General features: G+C 40.2%; 1 protein-coding gene across 2 annotated transcripts in view; it reads right to left on the bottom strand.

Moving 5' to 3' along the window:
• The window catches only part of arid3a (AT-rich interactive domain 3A), a 142,618-nt gene that overhangs the window by 74,387 nt on the left and 48,398 nt on the right, over window positions 1-19,833 (bottom strand). For both annotated transcript variants that reach the window (XM_061975907.2, XM_061975906.2), the window contains exons 2-3: window positions 14,999-15,649; window positions 14,640-14,922 (exon numbers count right to left, since the gene is read on the bottom strand). In XM_061975907.2, coding sequence (XP_061831891.1) covers window positions 14,640-14,922; window positions 14,999-15,366 — 651 coding nt within the window. In that variant the 5' untranslated portion in view covers window positions 15,367-15,649. The remainder of the gene's footprint in view (window positions 1-14,639; window positions 14,923-14,998; window positions 15,650-19,833) is intronic.

The raw sequence follows: 19,833 nt of genomic DNA on the forward strand, positions 1-19,833 counted from the left end.
GTCAATATATATTGTTTTCTCAGAAATTAGGTCATTTTTTCACAGAAAACACATCTCATTCACCCTGATTCGGTAATTATGTATACATTTGTGATAATAAAGCATACAACGTCTGGGTACTTTTGCATCAAATTCCTAAAAACATTAGAGTGCTCCTATGGTATAGAGCAGTAGTTCTCAACCTTTTCTCAGTGATGTACCCCCTGTGAACATTTTTTTAATTCAAGTACCCCTTAATCAGAGCAAAGCATTTTTGGTTGGAAAAAAAAGAGATAAAGAAGTAAAATACAGCACTATGTCATCAGTTTCTGATTTATTAAATTGTATAACAGTGCAAAATATTGCTCATTTGTAGTGGTCTTTCTTGAACTATTTGGAAGAAAAGATATAAAAATAACCAAAAACTTGTTGAAAAATAAACAAGTGATTCAATTATAAATAAAGATTTCTACACATAGAAGTAATCATCAACTTAAAGTGCCCTCTTTGGGGATTGTAATAGAGATCCATCTGGATTGATGAACTTAATTCTAAACATTTCTTCACAAAAAAATAAATCTTTAACATCAATATTTATGGAACATGTTCACAAAATCTAGCTGTTAACACTGAATATTGCATTGTTGCATTGTAATGAATGGAATTCGTATTTTGTTGAAGTATTTTTCAATAAATATGTTTATAAAGGATTTTTGAATTGTTGCTATTTTTATAATATTTTAAAAAAATCTCACGAACCCCTTGGCATACTTTCAAGTACCCCCAGGGGTACCCGTACCCCCATTTGAGAACCACTGGTATAGAGGAACTTGGACTACGGTAAACACATTGGCTGATACTTATATTGACATTTTAACCTTGCTAGCAAACATAGAACACTTTGATTGATTGAAACTTTTATTAGTAGATTATGTGATATTAGTGGATACATATTCCGTATATATATACAATATATATATACTTGCAATATTAACTATATGTATTAAACATGCTTGTATTATCATTAAACACCTTTAATTTATTAACAATATTAACTATATGTGTTAAACATGCTTGCATTATAATTAAACACCTTTACCTTGTTAACAAAAACATATATTTCATAAATAAGTAAATATAAATTATATATATGAATGAGGTAGATCCCCATGACTTGATCAATTGAAAAGTACCTTGCCTGCAGAAAAAGCACCCCTGCATTAAACAATGTAACTTTACCATGAATTGATTAACGTGGACCCCGACTTAAACAAGTTGAAAAACTTATTCGGGTGTTACCATTTAGTGGTCAATTGTACAGAATATGTACTGTACTGTGCAATCTACTAATACAAGTTTCAATCACTCAATCAAAAACAAGGTTTTCCAAAATAAGAGAACAACTTCAACTCCAGTTATGGAAAAAAGTGCCAACATGGCACTGCCATATTGTATATATTGTATATTGTAGCGTCCCGGAAGAGTTAGTGCTGCAAGGGGTTCTGGGTATTTGTTCTGTTGTGTTTATGTTGCGTTACGGTGCAGATGTTCTCCCGGATGTTTGGTGTGGGTTCACAGTGTGGAGCATATTTGTAACAGTGTTAAAGTTCTTTATACGGCCACCCTCAGTGTGACCTGTATGGGTCTTGATCAAGTATGCATTGCATTCACTTGTGTGTGTGTGTGTGTGTGTGTGTGTGAAAAGCGTAGATATTATGTGATTGGGCTGGTATGAAAAGGCAGTGCCTTTAAGGTTTATAGGCGCTCTGTACTTCTCCCTACGGCCGTATACACAGCAGCGTTTTAAAAAGTCATGAATTGTACTTTTTGAAACCGATACCGATAATTTTGAAACTGATACCGATAATTTCCAATATTACATTTTAAAGCATTTATCGGCCGATAATATCGGCAGTCTGATATTATCGGACATCCCTAATGACAACTAAGCTAAAGTCTATTCTCCCCTTCTATCTGTCCTATTGATCATCTTTCAGTATCATTCTTTAGTAGTGAGTACCTATAAATGCTATAATTTAAAATGAATTAGTTTGTGAGACACACCTAGGGCTGAAACCTGGATTATGCTTCCATGCATCCTTCCTTGTTAGCGTCCTTCGTCAAACAATGGCAACTGAACAGAGACGGGGAGGTTTCTAAAGCTGAATCTATTTGAATAATTACAAAAGTCACTTTTATGGCAAATATTAATTCAAAATCAGAGGAGAATGTTAACTTCAAACTGGCATGAACCGAACCGTAGCATGAGGTGGCGTCTCGAAGCAGAACCATAGTCCAGAATTTAAACATTTTTACCCACTTTTCAATGAGCTGGTCTCGAAACATACATAGCATGTTTCTGTGATAATTTTGTGGACTTGAACAAATAACAGAATGATCTTGTAATGTAACAGTATATATCCTTCTATGTGTTTTGCATACCAAGGCTATTTTTTTCCTCAACATTTCTAACTCTATCAAAAGAAATTCAACAAACTGCAGGGGACGCTGGCCCTCAGGAGGACGGAATGCAGGCGACAAGGGCTAACGCCTCCACACCCTGAACTTTAAAATGTGCACATTTTGGCTGAGGCAGCATCGAGGGTGACCTCTGTAATCGACACACCCTCGATCGTGTGCATGCTGTCATAACAAAAATAGGCACTGGCACTCCAGAAGGGAGCCTTGTTGTTTTGTTATGGAATACATTTCAGTATCTAGTTCTCTACCTCACCAGTATCTTAAAATTGTAGATGGCGAATCATTAAATTTCTACATTACCCAGAAAACCACAGATACTTATCTAAAAAACCTTGTTATGATAATAACATTCAACATTTGACATATGTCAAACGAATGGTATTACGTAATTTCGCATGACATAAATACACTACTTCAATCCATTTATCATCAATCCTACTACTATACTTGCCCCAAGTGTATTTCTTGCCTGTGTTTTCAGTTAGTTAAAGGTTAAATTAGGGCCGGGCCGATAAAACAATATCAATATATATCGCGATAGACACGTAATCGATATTAATAAATTATGCGTTCACTAAAACGCTTGATTTATATTTATATATATAATTTTTTGGGCTGGTCTAAAGAAAGTAGAAAAAATTAAGAATGGTTGGTTGCATGAACAAAGGCACTAACCATCTGGTAACCTAGCAAAACAGAAAGTGGTCAGTGAGCAATGGCAAGGACAAACTAACAGCCAATCAGGTAACAGTATCAACTATCAAGTTTGGTTGTGCAGTCTTGTTGTTTTGCAGTTGATTCCCTGCATCAAGTGAGAAGAGAAAGTAAAAATGAGTGCTGCAGAGAGCAAAAATTGTCGATAAAACAGAAGAAGTCACCTCCACAGTATGGCAGTTTTTTAGATTTTTTTCAAAAGGACCGTAGTCCTTCGCCGCACTCATTTCGTCTTTTCAACCCTCGTCCGTTTCCTATTCGGATGTACGGAGACAACAGGTAGGAACTAAAGTGCAGGACTGTATGAATAAAATCAATAACAAAATACAACAAATGTGCTTCTTTAAAATATTAATTTGGTCCAATAATATTTAAATAGTAATTAATGCATAACAAATTAATTTACATATTTAAATAGGAATAACAGATCAAAATAAAAGTTACACATACCACATAACTTTCTGGCAATAAACCTGCAAAAATTGTTCTCCTCAGGTTTCTTTATGTTTACATTTTGACACTTTGCAAGCATTTCTTACATAGTCTTTATTTTTGCCCCTTCATTTAGAGAGGTTATTGTTAAGTGTTTATTGTAATTTTAGAATTGTGTTTACATTGATTGTTTTCCATGGTTGTGTTGACATTTCCTTTCCTATCCGCCTTGATAGCTCAGGGGATTATAATCAGAGGAAGGTTACATTCAATATATCTTTTTCCCGGTCAATATTTTCTATAGGTCATAAAAAATATCAATAATTATCGATATCGACCAATATAAAAAACTGATACAGTTTTCAGCTATATTACTCAGCCCTAGGTTACATCCTATTGCTGTAAATGACAGTAAACAGTAAAGTAATTTTTTTGGCACCTATCACTATTATTCTGTTTCTTATGAAGATGTGTGGTGTGATGGCGCCGTGAAGGAAAGCGATGAGTTTTCGGTTTGGAAAAGCTGCAACTGCAGTTGACTGATAGACGCACACAAGGTTTGTGCCGAGGATTTGAGGTTCCAAGTGGCCACATTATCGCCCTCCCTCAGGCACATTCCAGCAGCCTCCACCCACCTGCCCAAAAATAAACTAAACATTTTTAACTCTTTCCTCTCCACCCAATGCTCCCCTAATGTTCTCAACCTAAACATTAAATCGTGTACTGTAAGCACCGAGCTATGTATTTAGGTTTTGTGCAGCCAGACGTTCGAGCAGTAAAATACCTTCGGATTTCCACAACTACAATTAAGAGAGTTAAGTTTACAGCCTGGCCAAATGTTTTTAATACACTGCTTCCACACTTTCCATTGTGTCAGTCCATTCATCCTCTGGCTGGAAATGGCACAGGGAAGTGTCAAAAAACTTTAAGAAGTTCTGTTCCCGCTAATTATTAAACTGCTATGTTATATTCTAAAAATCATTTATTTGGTCTATGGACGTTCTCATTCATCCAGGTCAGGTGTCGGCAACGCAAAATGTTGAAAGAGCCATATTGGACTAAAAATACAAAAAACCTAATCTGTCTGGAGCCGCAAATAATTAAAAGCCTTTTGTAAGATCAACACATGATGTGTCTATATTAGCTATATACGAATGGCCCATCAAATCCTAAATAACACTGCACCAGCGCCACTTAAGCACTTTGTCCAGTTTACATCTGCTGTGACAACTAGAAACACACGAGCCTCCACCAGGGGGCAGTGTAGCGTACCCAGATGTAAAACATCTTTTGCACAATCAGCCTTTTCATATAAAGCGATAAAGGAATGGAACCACCTCACAACAAACTTGAAAAGTCTAACAGATTACTCTTCATTCACAATTGAAGTTAAAAAGTGGCTTTGGAGCAATCAAAGCTGCTCACACGGTCACTAAGGTGGGCACTATGTTTGACACATCAACTTAATGTGTATTATATTTATCCATGAGAGCATTTTTGTTGTAAATTTTGAGGTGTGTCTGTTAAAATAATGGTTGTTTTTACAAATGATGACCGATGTGAACAAGAGCATGTTTTGTCTTTGTGTGATGATGTAAATGAGGTGTGGTTGTATTGTATATTAAGTATGTGTCCATGAAAGGGCATTTTATGACTTTTCTTAATTTGGTTACATGCTATAGTATGATTTTATTGTCATAATTTTATTGCATGATTTTTGTATCCCCTTAATTTAGGTAGCCAGGGACTGCAGATGGAAATGAGCTATTTAGCTATAATCTGGTACAGAACATATCTGTCTTTGAGCTTAATGTTTCTGTGCATTGTCCCTTCAAATAAAGACTAAACTAAACTATTAGCCTACTATCAAAATGATTGTGTTTCGCAGGCTGACGTGAATCTTCCTTGACAGAAATGTTAATATTTTATATTTATTCTACACATTTGGAAAACGGAGGCTGAGATAACTCCTGCAAATTACTGGCTTAGAATGGCCAAAAGGTATAAATGTTTGTGTCCAAGTTAAAAGAAACGGCAGGCTGTCTTCTTCTAGTGGATTTATTACAATCTTTGCAAGCTGGGTAATGTTTATTGTGGTCTATAACGGCACACAAACAACTATCAGAAATGCAGCCAATATTACATACAGATAATATGTCATCATGAGACATGCAAATACACAGAGGACAAAATTAAAGGAAATTAAATGAGCTCAAATATACCTACACATGAGGCATTATAATGCAATATGTACATACAGCTAGACTAAATAGCATGTTAGCATCGATCAGCTTGCAGTCATGCAGTGACCAAATACGCTTGATCAGCACTCCAACAAGTGAATAATATCAACAAAGCTCACCTTTGTGCATTTGCACACAGCATAAAACATTTGGTGGACGAAATGAGACAAAGAAGGAGTGGCAAAAAAACACATCTTTCGGTGGCAGTGTCGGAGAAAGTTGTACATGTAAACAAACTGTTGCGTCACAGTCCACACAACTACGGTGAGTTCAAGGACCACCTAAGTTACTAGGACAAAACGGCGCTTGCCAAATACTCTCATCATTGAAGCATAGACACAAACATATTAAACAGGGGGCTTTCTAACAATTACAAAGATGTGTGTCATGTTTGTCCTCGTACAGAAACCTTTTTTTTTTTTTTAAAGTATTTTTGACCCATCTTTTTCCATTTTTAGACATTTTTGGCGGCGCTAAAGAATGCGGCTCTAGAGCTGTGGGTTGCCGACCCCCGATCTAGGTCATCGTATTCTGAGGGCATTCAATTGATCGCAACTAGACTGTTCGGCTGGTCTTAGAAGACGTTTCACCTCTCACCCAAATAGACTTCATCAGTTCATGCTCAAAGACCTAGATTGGTCAGATTTAGTCTACGAGAGGGCCGCCGAAAATAGGTGTTTCTCAGCTGTGGTCCGTATGGGCCGCAGGTACTCAGTTGTAATACACTTTTCCACCACTTGTGGCAGTACTGACAATATCAAACAGAGGAAGTGTGGAGATAAAGTTATAGAAAAGTTTCTTAAGCGCAAAAATTATGACGAGACTGATGAAGTTGTATTTTCATTTGCAATTAAATTTTATTGACAGTTTATTTAAGAAACATGTATAATTGTATCATTTATTATTATTTATTTAATTTGAAAGTATTTATTTTAGCAAAGTGTAATTGTATGTGAAAAAAATGAATTCATTAGTTTTGAAGAGTCCTTTCTTTTGCAGTATATTTGATTAGAATTTTTTTTTTGAATTAGCCTGATTTAAGCCTTGATAATAATCTTTGTGATCAATACAAACTTTCATATCATTAGACAAGGTTTATCCTGTTAAACTGTAAGTAGGTTAGAAATAATTATTGAATATGATTGACGAGTGAGATTACTAATTCGGTGTTAATATTTGAGTGGGGCCTTGGCCCCTATGTAGTGGAAAAGTCAGGCCCCGAGGTCAAAAAGGTTAAGAATCCCTGTTTTATATTTTGGTATATTTTATATTATATTATATTATATATTACTATATTATATATTTTTTAATATATTGATATTTTGTCTAAATGAGCCTGGTGACTTCCAGCATAATCTTTAATCACATAAATTTACAACATATTCCTGTATTAATAAATAACTTCATTCAACTTTTTGAAAAAGAGGAAGACCACACAGTATTCCACTGGGCATCCAAAAATTGTAATACCTTGACCTTTTTAGAGAAAAATATTAACTGTCTTTTTGAAGGATATTCTTGAAAAAAGGTAAACTTTCGAAAGAGTCGCTGAAAACTAAAAAAAACAGCATTGCCTGCAATACCCGCTAATGCCACCTGCAGTTCAAATGAAATCATCAGAACATAGTACCTGAGAATTGATACCGGTGCTCAACGGTACCAGTTTTCTGTACTTTTGTGTATGTTCAAATGGTAATAAATATTAATTTGTTGATGATATAACATTTAACACTGAGCTGATATGGTAACTGTGCTGTCTAGTTGTTATAGCTTGTTTGTGCATGGCTTCACTACTGACTCCACTGCATGATTAGAAGAAACCACAATATACAGCATGGGCAACTTAAATCAAGCAACAAACTACAGATTATAGGTTGCGAATCATGGAAACGACTGCCTTCACCATCGCAGACAGAGCAGATTATTATCACTGGCGACATTTGCAATGATCGCTAATTACTAGAATCAAGACAAGGCCAAAAAAAGATCAGTGTGAATGGGACTAATGCTGGATTCCCACTAATGCAAAGTGTGTTAACCAGAAGCGCTGTAATGTAACACAGACATGACATGTCTCCGCCTTGCTTGTCTCCAGAGTCACAGGAATTTTCATTCACGCAGGCGTCATTTTGAAATCCACATTATCTTGTCAGCAAAGATGCTGGCTGTCTTTATACACAACCGCCTGCTGCAGTAAGTTTATGGTTAGTTGCTCAGACGTTGACTGACTTGTTGTGATAAAAACATACCGAACCTGACGTATGGAAACCGCCAACTGCGGCGGGCGGTATTAATTCACCGCATTCATCTAAAGTTGGAGGGAGTGGCGGGCTATTTACAAAAGCAAAGCACATGTCTTATGTTCCATGCACTCTGTAATCACAAGACGTAGGTCTGAAATTACAATCTGTGGTTAAGGTTTAAAAGTGAAACACGTACACTGGGGGTATGTGTTCAACTGCATGCTACTCAAACTCTGAAAGAGCTCACACAGACGTACACTTTTGATTCAAATGTTTTGCGGGTTTGCTCCGCATGCATGCATGCAAAGAAAGTAAATCCCAGTCTGGAGCCGACATGACAAAAAAAAAAAAAAAAAAAGGATGGAAACTACTGGTCAAGGATTGTCGCATTTCGCAAATGAATAACCACTTAAGTAAATCAATCTCTGTGTTAACTGGTAATGGACGATTGCATTGTGACTACACCATTTCTATAAGCTGGGCCCTCTAATTCAGTGGTCCCCAACCTTTTTGTATCTGCGGACCGGTCAACGCTTGAAAAATTGTCCCACGACCCGGGGGACAATTTTTTTTGTCATAAAGAAATACAATCATGTGTGCTTACGGACTGTATCCCTGCAGAGTGTATTGATCTATATTGATATATAATGTAAGAACCAGAAATATTGATAACAGAAAGAAACAACCCTTTTGTGCGAATGAGTGTAAATGGGGGAGGGAGGTTTTTTGGGTTGGTGCACTAATTGTAAGTGTATCTTGAGTTTTTGATGTTGATTTAATTTTAAAAAAAAGAAAGAAAAAAAAAGTTTATTTATTTATTTATTTTTTTATTTTATTTTTTTATTTTTTATTTCTTGTGCGGCCCGGTACCAATCAATCTACAGACCGGTACCGGGCCACGGCCCGGGGGTTGGGGACCACTGCTCTAATTGAATCATGCACAAGGGCAAACATATAACAAATACTTTCACTGACTGCAGTCTTGTAAACGTAGCTGATGACAGCTTCAAATGTCTTCTTGTAAACACAAGCTGGCTTATTCCACCGGGCCTCCCCTCCCTCATAATATTCAGACCCCTTCACTATTTACAGCAAGCTACTAGCGCAGTAAGAGATGTTTACGTGCATCCTCGTTCTTCCTCAGCTTGTGTTTGTGACTGGAACAAACCGTTTTCCTCCTTTGCTCTTATGTGCTAAAGGCCCTGTCTACATTAAGCCAGATAACTCATTAAACGAATAATTATTTAGCCTGAGCCCCGTTTCGGCCACACTAAATTATTGTTTAAGGTTCCCCTCTCGGATAATTTTTTACACGGGTAAGTGCGCCGTCTATTTTTTGAATCACCGGCTCTTAGCGTTGTATGGAATCATTGATCGTTTACAAACGGAGTTCGGAGAGGAAGTGACGCCAGAAAGGCCGCGCCCCACACAGGAAGTGACGTCAGAAAGAGGCAGCTTCATAATAAAGCGGTTTCGTAACTCGGAGCTAACCCCTGGAAATATGAAGGCGAGTCATCCAGACATGCTCGTGTTTCTCCTTTCGTCTGTACAGACGCTAGTGGAAATCACACATGAATACCTTAAGAGAAAGCGATTGCAGCTATTTGGGATACAACACATCTCAGACGGCAAGAGAATTTTCCAATGTCCAGGTCAGCTGTGATTCTACTTACCGAAAAACTTTGTCCATTTGTTGAAGTAGAGACAACGAGAATGCGGGCTCCCGTGGATGTAATAACAAAAGGTAGCGTGTGCTTTGTATTACCTGGCCGTCGAGGGAAGACTACGGAAAATGGCGAATGCTTTTCGACTGGCAAAGCAGACTGTATCAGTTATTGTCCGCCATGCATGTCGCGGCAAAAGAGTGAGGAGTGTTCTGACCAGATATCTAGATCCCGAGATTGATTGATGTAAAATGTTCTTTATCCCATTGTTTACTTTCACGTGTCCATTAAAGATTTGATTAATTTATGATGGCTCAGGTGTGATTCACTACAATAGGGCCCCACAGCACACTGGGTTCCAGTTAATAGAAATACCACGACACTGGATATTGTTCAGATAAGTTATGCATCGGTCGGGCAGCACGGTGGAACAGGGGTTATTGCATGTGCCTCACAATACGAAGGTCCTTAGTAGTCCTGTGTTCAATCCCGGGCTAGGAATCTTTCTGTGGAGAGTTTGCATGTTCTCCCCGTGACTGCGTGGGTTCCCTCCGGGTACTCCGGCTTCCTCCCACCGCCAAAAACATGCACCTGGGAATAGGTTGATTGGCAACACTAAATGGTCCCTAGTGTGTGAATGTGAGTGTGAATGTTGTCTGTCTATCTGTGTTGGCCCTGTGATGAGGTGGCGACTTGTCCAGGGTGTACGCCGCCTTCCGCCCGAATGCAGCTGAGATAGGCTCCAGCACCCCCCGCAACACCAAAGCGGAAAAGCGGTAGAAAATGGATGGATGGATGGAAACGATATCACTGTTAGCAATATTGTGAGAGCAATTTAGGAACTAGTGTAATCATATAATAGCAATAACAATGCATGCAACCCTTTCAAATCTACAAAACAGTGCCAAAAATGTCAATAAAAATTGGTCAGAATATGATTTTAAATAGGTTTTAATTATTTATTATTATTTTAATGAACCGTACAGAACATAGAGGGTCGCGACTCGTCATTAACAAGTGTCGCAAAGAAACAAAAATTAGGAGGAAAAATAAATATGATTACAAAGTCCTGTTGTGGTAATATTTCAGCTTCAAATTGGATAGGCAATATGAGCCCATCAACACGGACGAACAAGCGAAAATGTCGTGGTCACGGATAGCAACAAACAAAAAGACAAAGGCCGACCTCATTTTTTCAACTGGGAAAAAAATGCACTTCAAGACGTTCAATATTTATCCATCCATCCATCCATCCATCTTCTGCCGCTTATCCGAGGTCGGGTCGCGGGGGCAGCAGCTTAAGCAGGGAAGCCCAGACTTTCCTCTCCCCAGCCACTTCGTCCAGCTCCTCCCGGGGGATCCCGAGGCGTTCCCAGGCCAGCCGGGAGAGATAGTCTTCCCAACGTGTCCTGGGTCTTCCCCGTGGCCTCCTACCGGTTGGACGTGCCCTAAACACCTCCCGAGGGAGGCGTTCGGGTGGCATCCTGACCAGATGCCCGAACCACCTCATCTGGCTCCTCTCGATGTGGAGGAGCAGTGGCTTTACTTTGAGCTCCCCCCGGATGGCAGAGCTTCTCACCCTATCTCTAAGGGAGAGCCCCGCCACTCGGCGGAGGAAACTCATTTCGGCCGCCTGTACCCGTGATCTTGTCCTTTCGGTCATAACCCAAAGCTCATGACCATAGGTGAGGATGGGAATGTAGATCGACCGGTAAATTGAGAGCTTTGCCTTCCGGCTCAGCTCCTTCTTCACCACAACGGATCGATACAGCGTCCGCATTACTGAAGATGCCGCACCGATCCGCCTGTCGATCTCACGATCCACTTTTCCCTCACTCGTGAACAAGACTCCTAGGTACTTGAACTCCTCCACTTGGGGCAGGGTCTCCTCCCCAACCCGGAGATGGCACTCCACCCTTTTCCGGGCGAGAACCATGGACCCGGACTTGGAGGTGCTGATTCTCATCCCAGTCGCTTCACACTCGGCTGCGAACCGATCCAGTAAGAGCTGAAGATCCTGGCCAGATGAAGCCATCAGGACCACATCATCTGCAAAAAGCAGAGACCTAATCCTGCAGCCACCAAACCGGAACCCCTCAACGCCTTGACTGCGCCTAAAAATTCTGTCCATAAAAGTTATGAACAGAATCGGTGACAAAGGGCAGCCTTGGCGGAGTCCAACCCTCACTGGAAACGTGTCCGACTTACTGCCGGCAATGCGGACCAAGCTCTGACACTGATCGTACAGGGAGCGGACAGCCCCAATCAGACAGTCTGATACCCCATACTCTCTGAGCACTCCCCACAGGACTTCCCGAGGGACACGGTCGAATGCCTTCTCCAAGTCCACAAAGCACATGTAGACTGGTTGGGCAAACTCCCATGCACCCTCAAGGACCCTGCCGAGAGTATAGAGCTGGTCCACAGTTCCACGACCAGGACGAAAACCACACTGTTCCTCCTGAATCCGAGGTTCGACTATCCGGCGTAGCCTCCTCTCCAGTACACCTGAATAGACTTTACCGGGAAGGCTGAGGAGTGTGATCCCACGATAGTTGGAACACACCCTCCGGTTCCCCTTCTTAAAGAGAGGAACCACCAACCCGGTCTGCCAAACCAGAGGTACCGCCCCCGATGTCCACGCGATGCTGCAGAGTCTTGTCAACCAAGACAAGTTCAATATTTATTGAAGTTAAATTTTTGCTTACAGAAACGAGTCCGTTTTATTTTTTGTTTGTCTATTTATTTAGGATAACAAAAGTTATTTACCTTCCAATTAGAGTACAATGGTAAACAATTCTACAATAATGAGAAACAAAAGTTGATATCCTTTTAAATGGTTACTTGCATTATTGTTATATATTATGATTACATTACATTATAAACACAGTATAGGTTTTGTTATAATATTCTTCAGTTAAAGAGCATGCTGTAGCCAAATGGTCTGAGTCCGTCTGCATAAAGACAAATATTTTTGAAAGCAAATGATTGCATATTGTTCTAAAGCAGGGGTGTCAAAGTCAAGGCCCGCGGGCCAGATCCGGCCCACACATGAATTATCTATGGTCCCCGGGATGATAATTGATTAGAATTAGAACCGGCCCGCAGGCCACAGCCGCCTGCTGCTGTTTTGCACGCACCAATACTCCATCAATATTGGCAATAGGGAATTTTCAATATGGGGTTCCAGGGACCATGTCAAATCATAAAAATGGGGTCCCACTTTTTTGTAACTGTTTTGAAAACAAATGATAAATGTATGCATCATCCTGTTGTATCTCACATTCTAAATTGTGTTTTGGAAAAAGGTTGTCATCAATGTTACTTAATTCATTTTAAAAAATAATACAAAAGAAAACAAATTCTTATGCATATGTACATTTATTCAGTTATAAACATTCATTCACTTTCTTCTTTCCTTCATGGGTCTAAACTTTACCGCTGCCGGTATTTTTTTCTATATTTCTATTGTAATATTTTCAGAATGCGTTTGTTCTATTTTTGGCCAAAGTAAGACAAAGAAGACAATCTGAAGTTGTCTTTATTTTTTAGTTTTAATGCTGAGTCTGGCCCGCGTGTGCACAGATTTTCCTCCATGCGACCCCTGAGATAAAGTTAAGTTAAGTTAAAGTTAAAGTACCAATGATTGTCATACACACACTAGGTGTGGTGAAATTTGTCCTCTGCATTTGACCCATGACCTTGTTGACCCCCTGGGAAGTGAGGGGAGCAGTGGGCAGCAGCGGTGCCGCGCCTGGGAATAATTTTTTGGTGATTTAACCCCCAATTCTAACCTTTGATGCTGATTGCCAAGCAGGGAGGTAATGGGTCCCATTTTTATAGTCTTTGGTATGACTCGACCAGGGTTTGAACTCACCACCTACCGATCTCAAGGCGGACACTCTACCCACTAGGCCACTGAGTTTGACAGAATGTTTGACACCCCTGTTCTAAAGGGTGGCGCTGTCACGCCAAATTTCTCCCCCCATTTACTTCCGGGGTCATTTCCTCTTACGTCATTTCCTCTTTCTTACGTCATTTCCTCTTACTTACGTCATTTCCTCTTACGTCATTGACAGAGATCAATAGAATCCAAATCTCCTGAAAATGGTGGTGTCACTGAATGACATTTGTCTTTATCTTTCCCAGGGGACTTATGTCAAACACCAGCAGGCTTCGAGAAATTCCAGGCGTAGTGTTAGGGAAAATTTCAGGCGGAGTGTTAGGGCCGCTGCTGGGAACTTCTGCTCTACCAAGGACCAGCCGCATACAGTAAAGGTATGTTCTTACTCGAAGTTAGAGTGAATCTCAGTAAATCGTGTTTGCCAACAATATCAACCTAAAACCCATCCGTCTGAAAGAAAAAATTAACCCTGAAGTAGTGTTGACCCGTGGAAAACGAATCAAAAATCGTTTAATTCTCCGTCAAATGTGCAGTCAGGAATATCCTCAAGTTAATGTGTACGATTAATACAGACGTTTTGTTAACGATATATTATAAAAAATAAAAAAATAATAAAAAAAACAAGTATCCTTCCAGCGACGGGCAGTCAAAGCAGAAGTGTTATCGATCGCTGTCAATGACGTAAGAGGAAATTACGTAAGTAAGAGGAAATGACCCCGGAAGTAAATGGAGGGGTAAAGTTTTTGTAGGGCGTAGAAATTTGGCGTGACAGCACCTTGAAACAAAATTATGTTGATTGACAGTCTAAAAATAGCATGTCTTCCTTCACTTATTTTCGCAGTTTCATGCTTTTTTTATGTATAAAATATGAAAATTGCAAATCGAATCGCAAATTTGGAGAGAAAAGTCGCAACTAAGTTTTTTCTCAAAATCGTGCAGCCCTGATACAAACACACAACTTAGGGAAGTATGATCCTACCTGTCTGAACTGCTCCTCATAGGTCCACTCCCCATGGTCTTGGCCCCCTTGGAGGCTGTGTGTGGCGTTCGGAGGCAAGATGGCTACACGGGGCTCTTGGTCGACGCTGGGCCGGGCTTTCAGCAGCTGAGAGTGCGGGTGGAGCTGGCGGTGTGGCAGTAGGAGAATGCCTTTCCCGGGCACCACCGCGTTGTGGCCTGTCGGCAGCTCTTCCTCCGCCAGGTCGTCGTCGAAGTCTTCTTCCATCTCGCCTTCAAAGTCCTCCTCGTCCCACTTCTGTTTGCTGTGTGGAAATAGAAGACAGCCTTTTAAAGGCAATGGAGACAATGTGGCGCAGGTGGAAGTGAAATGGTTCTTACATCTGCTCCTCCTCATCCGACCCCATCATGTCTTTGTATTGCTCTTCGCCTTCGTTGTCGTCGTCTTCACCTTCCTCCTCGCTGCCGCTGCTTCGCTCCGACATGCGGCTGTCTGACATGCGGCTGTCAGACATGCGGCTGTCCGACACCCTCTGTAATCCGGCCGCAGCCGCACGCATTGCCGCCAGGGCCACCAACTGGGCCTGCTCGTTGTCAGCGGCCGGGATGTTTATGGACTCGTCGCCCGCTCCTGCACTGATGCGGATCTGAGAGTGCTGGATGGCCGCTTGCTGCTGAAGCTGCTGCTCCATCATCAGCTTGGCCCTCTGCTGCCTGTGCAGGTTCTCCATGACGGCCTGCAGCTTCATCTCTAGGGGGGAGCGGCACAATGTTACGCTGCCTTCCTTCCCCTCCCTCCCCCACTGAGGGAGCACCAGTTGTGGGTTCTTCCGGGGGGATGACGGTTGGTTCTTCTGGCCTGAGAAAGCAGATTGCACGAGTGGATTGGAGGTAGTTGTCCAGTGAGGAGACGTGGAAGAGATCCAGGGGTCTTGATGTAAAAGACAAAGGAGGGGACTGGCGATGTAGGCGAGGCGCACCAAGTGGAAGCACAGGTGGGAATCTGATACTTTGTTGACAGACTACAAAAACCTGTGGGTGAAAAGGTAGAGCCGTGTCAATCTGCTACTTTTATAAGCTAACACTTTCGGTCGAAACCAGAAAAACAACCTCCTCCACAAGGCAGTATTTACACACACATTTTCACATTAATATTAAATGACTTCAATCACATGCATGAATCTCTTCCGATTGTCACTGATTTTACAATTATAATGTTGCATTCACAGAGAAATTAAGGAAAGTATTTTTTAAAAGCCCCCCATTGTGCAACATTAAAGCATACTTGCCAACCTTGAGACCTCCGAATTCGGGAGGTCTCAATATATACTATATATATATACTCATTATATACTATAATATATACTCATTCAGGATATAATCATGAATGAGTATATACGTTCGGCCGCCGTGTTCAATGGAGAAGTCTGATCTACAAAATGTGCAGGCACCATACCCCTTCCCCTTCCAGCTGTCCTGAATGAACGAAATTATTTTTTCCAATCATTATGGAACTTGCAAGCGTACTTCTTCTTCTTACTCGTCGTCGCCATGTCTCTTCTTCGTTCTTCTGCTTCGTCTCTGTTATGTCTTTGGACATTACTACTTGCCTTAGTTTTGAAGCAATGCATGATGGTAATCCGGATGTTGTGTGCCAGTGTATTAACGTGCCGGCTGGAATAAACACACGCTGAGAAATAGCTCCGTGCCTGCGTACTTTATGGGTTATAGATAAACTTATGGATAACGGAGACATATATAATAGTCTCCTTTTCAGGTGAGAGAGGACGCTAAAGGCAGTGCCTTTAAGGCACGCCCCCAATATTGTTGTCCGGGTGGAAATCGGGAGAAATTTTCGGGGGGGGCACTGAAATTCGTGAGTCTCCCGGGAAAATTGGGAGGGTTGACAAGTAAGCATTAAAGTGATTTTTTGGATGCAAGTTAGAGCTGGATGATATATCGAGTTTGTAAGATATATCAATATACTTTTAAACAAGATATGAATTAAGAAAATATCGTAATATTGATATAATTTATTTCACGTTAAAATTATCAAAAGCCGCTATTTTGTTGTATTCTTTTTTTCTCCCCCGCTCCTCCTTCATGGACTACTAAACCCCTCCCCTTCCTCCTTCCAAGACGTGCTTGCACGTATAAGATGGTTGGTTGTTTACCATGATGAGTCACGATTGGTTAGAGACAGGCCAATCAGAGGCAAGATAGGGCGTACGTGTGTGACAGTCCATTACATCGTCGACTGGGAATTAAAAAGTGCGTGCCTGCAAATGTATTTTCTTATCGGAGTTTGATACATTTTGTATTATTTGCACAGCTATGTTATTTATTTTACGTAGAAAGAACATTTTTCTATTTTATTTATGTTACGTAATTCTGTGCTACCTAAACAGTTTATTTTCTGTGCTGTTAATACCCATCTTGACTAACTGGAGTAAAAAAGTGCCACTGACTGTTTACAGTACAGTTGTCATTCACTTAAATTTTACTGAATATCGCTCAAAAATGAATATCTTTATATGTATACTTTCACCAAAAAATATATCGGGATGTATATCGAATAACGTCCATATCGCACAGCCCTAATGCAAATAAACTTTTATTGCCTGTTGGTACCTGTTTTTGTGTGTTTGGGATTGCCTTAAGTCCCAAAAATGTGGAGTCAACCCATATTGCTGTGTTGCATATGACGTCACATCCGTTTTTCTTCTTATTTGACATGATAGTCATGCAGTTTGAGCGTAGCATTACAACAAGTGAGAGTGAGTGTAGAATTTGAGCAGAAAATGCTGTATTGCTGTTCTGTTCTTAGGTGTTCCAGTCATTCAAATAGAGAGATAGGAAAGAGCTTTCATAGAGTCCCGAAAGAAGTGGTTCATAAAGGTAATAAAGTCAGGAGAAAAACAAAAGTGTGTCGAAAGGAATGGCTCTTAAAAATATCACTCATCATCTTGGGGAATACAATCGGTCCTCTTGTGTCTGCAGCGATCACTTTGTAAAATGTTTGAACGTTTGATTTGTTTGAGAAACTTTCTGTGATGCAATCGAGTTTATTCACTAGTAGTGTTAGAGAGCAGAACTAAATGTAAAGAAAGGACAAGAGATCGCATTAGTTGGTGTTCTTTTGTGGTTGCTATGCCTAAATATAACTAAGAAGACCTGGTCATGTTAACGTCATGTTAAGTCCTAGTAATAAATATTGTGATTGTTGGTCCAATCCACCGTATTTTTGTTGTCGATTTTCGTAACAGAAACTAAAAGCTTAGTTATTGTTGTTGTTGTGCAGGAAAGCCAAGTGCTTTATTTGTGACAGATGACCACAATATAGCGTCTTTGGTGCTATTTGTTAGCATCAAGATAATATCCTTAATTGTAATAATAAACTAGATGAATAAGTCTCTCGTAGGCTCAACAGCATATACTGAATATTGATATTGCTAGCAAACATTGCTGGACAACAGGGACATTTATAGCTAAATAATGAGACAAGATATGAACTCCACACCACAAAAAAGGACTGCAAACATGAATTGTTGATGAGACTAATATTTTTTTTGCAGGAAATCAATGGAAAAACCTAACTTATCCTTTTTCTCATTTGCGTCACGATCACAGCAGCACGGCACTCATTATGTCAATCAAATATGTTCCTCAGCGATGCACGAATACGTTCAACATTGTCTTTCACCGATTAATGCTTAGTTTGTGGACGCCCTCAGATGCAATCTTTTCTACTCTAAATCCTTGTCAAATGAAGTGAGGTGGTATAGCAAGCAGTAACGTCTTGGTGATGATAAATGGTTTAAATCATTAAAAAAAAAAATTCTTAAAAGTGTATACATCAACACAATCCCATTTTAAATATATTTTTCATGATCGCTTATATATTTGCCTCTCACCTTTTAAAATTGCCTAAATTTGCACCGATGCAGGTAAATAAACAGCAGCCTAATGGGACTCTAAACCAGTGGTTCTTAACCTTGTTGGAGGTACCGAACCCCACCAGTTTAATATGCGCATTCACCGAACCCTTCTTTAGTGAAAAAAATAAAATAAAAATTATTTCAATTTCAAGACAAAGTTATATGTTTTTGGTAACACTTTAGTAAGGGGAACATATTCTAAGTAACAAAGACTTAATTTAGAGTTATTTGGACACTAGGGGAACATATTCTAAGTAATAAAGACTTAATTTAGAGTTATTTGGTTAGGGTTAGGGTCAGGGTTAGAGGGTTAGGGTTATAATAAGGCCATGCCGAAAAAGGCATTAATAAGTACTTAATAATGACTAGTTAAGAGCCAATATGTTATTAATTTGCATGTTAATAAGCAACTAATTAATGGTGAATATGTTCCCCATACTGAAGTGTTACCATGTTTTTTTACTGGTGCACAAAATGAACTGTGCATGAACATCACCTTGTTCAAACAACAAAACCAACACAGTGCATAAACTCACAACAAATTACACACTTGCAAATCAGTCAGCTCTTGCCGTATCCGTAATACGCCGATAGGGAGAAGTTTGTATTTACACGATGAGTCGGGTTTGTTTTGACCTCCGCCGAACCCCTGAATCCGACTCACCGAACCCCTAGGGTTCGATCGGACCCAGGTTAAGAACCACTGCTCTAAACCATCGCCTGAAATCCAAAAGTGCCCCTCGGTCACGTGATTTCAACCCAGCAATAAAACGATCTTGCCATCTTCCAAACTTGCTCCAAACGAGCTATTTGGAATTTGAGTCTTTATTGACGTATTTTGCCTTAGTTATGTCAGCAGATGTGTCCATATATGGTAGAGGTTTACCCGAAGAGCTTTGCGCGAGTCCGCCATTACTATCTAGTTGTAGTCAATAAGTTACTTCTTCTTCTCTATCCTCTTGTTATGGGGCAGACTTGCTCATACATGCGCATGCATGCTTAAATCCTCCGCTGCTGCCATTTGTAATAAAAAAGTAACGTATAGTTCTAACTTGTAGGCTTGATACGAAAGCGCTAAAAACCACAACATGGCTGACGAGGTGGAGACGCAGTTCAAGGGGGCTCCCCTTGGACGAGGACTTTGGCAGGTAAATAAAACAGGTGCATTCTGAAGATATCGCCAGAAAGCGGCTTGAAGGCGGTCTGTAAAACCACATTTATACAAAATGTTAACCAAAGCCACACCATTACATGTTATGTAAACCCCAAAGAAGTGTT

Source organism: Nerophis lumbriciformis, linkage group LG14 (assembly GCF_033978685.3).
Source record: "Nerophis lumbriciformis linkage group LG14, RoL_Nlum_v2.1, whole genome shotgun sequence".
In the NCBI taxonomy this organism is placed as follows: domain Eukaryota; kingdom Metazoa; phylum Chordata; class Actinopteri; order Syngnathiformes; family Syngnathidae; genus Nerophis; species Nerophis lumbriciformis.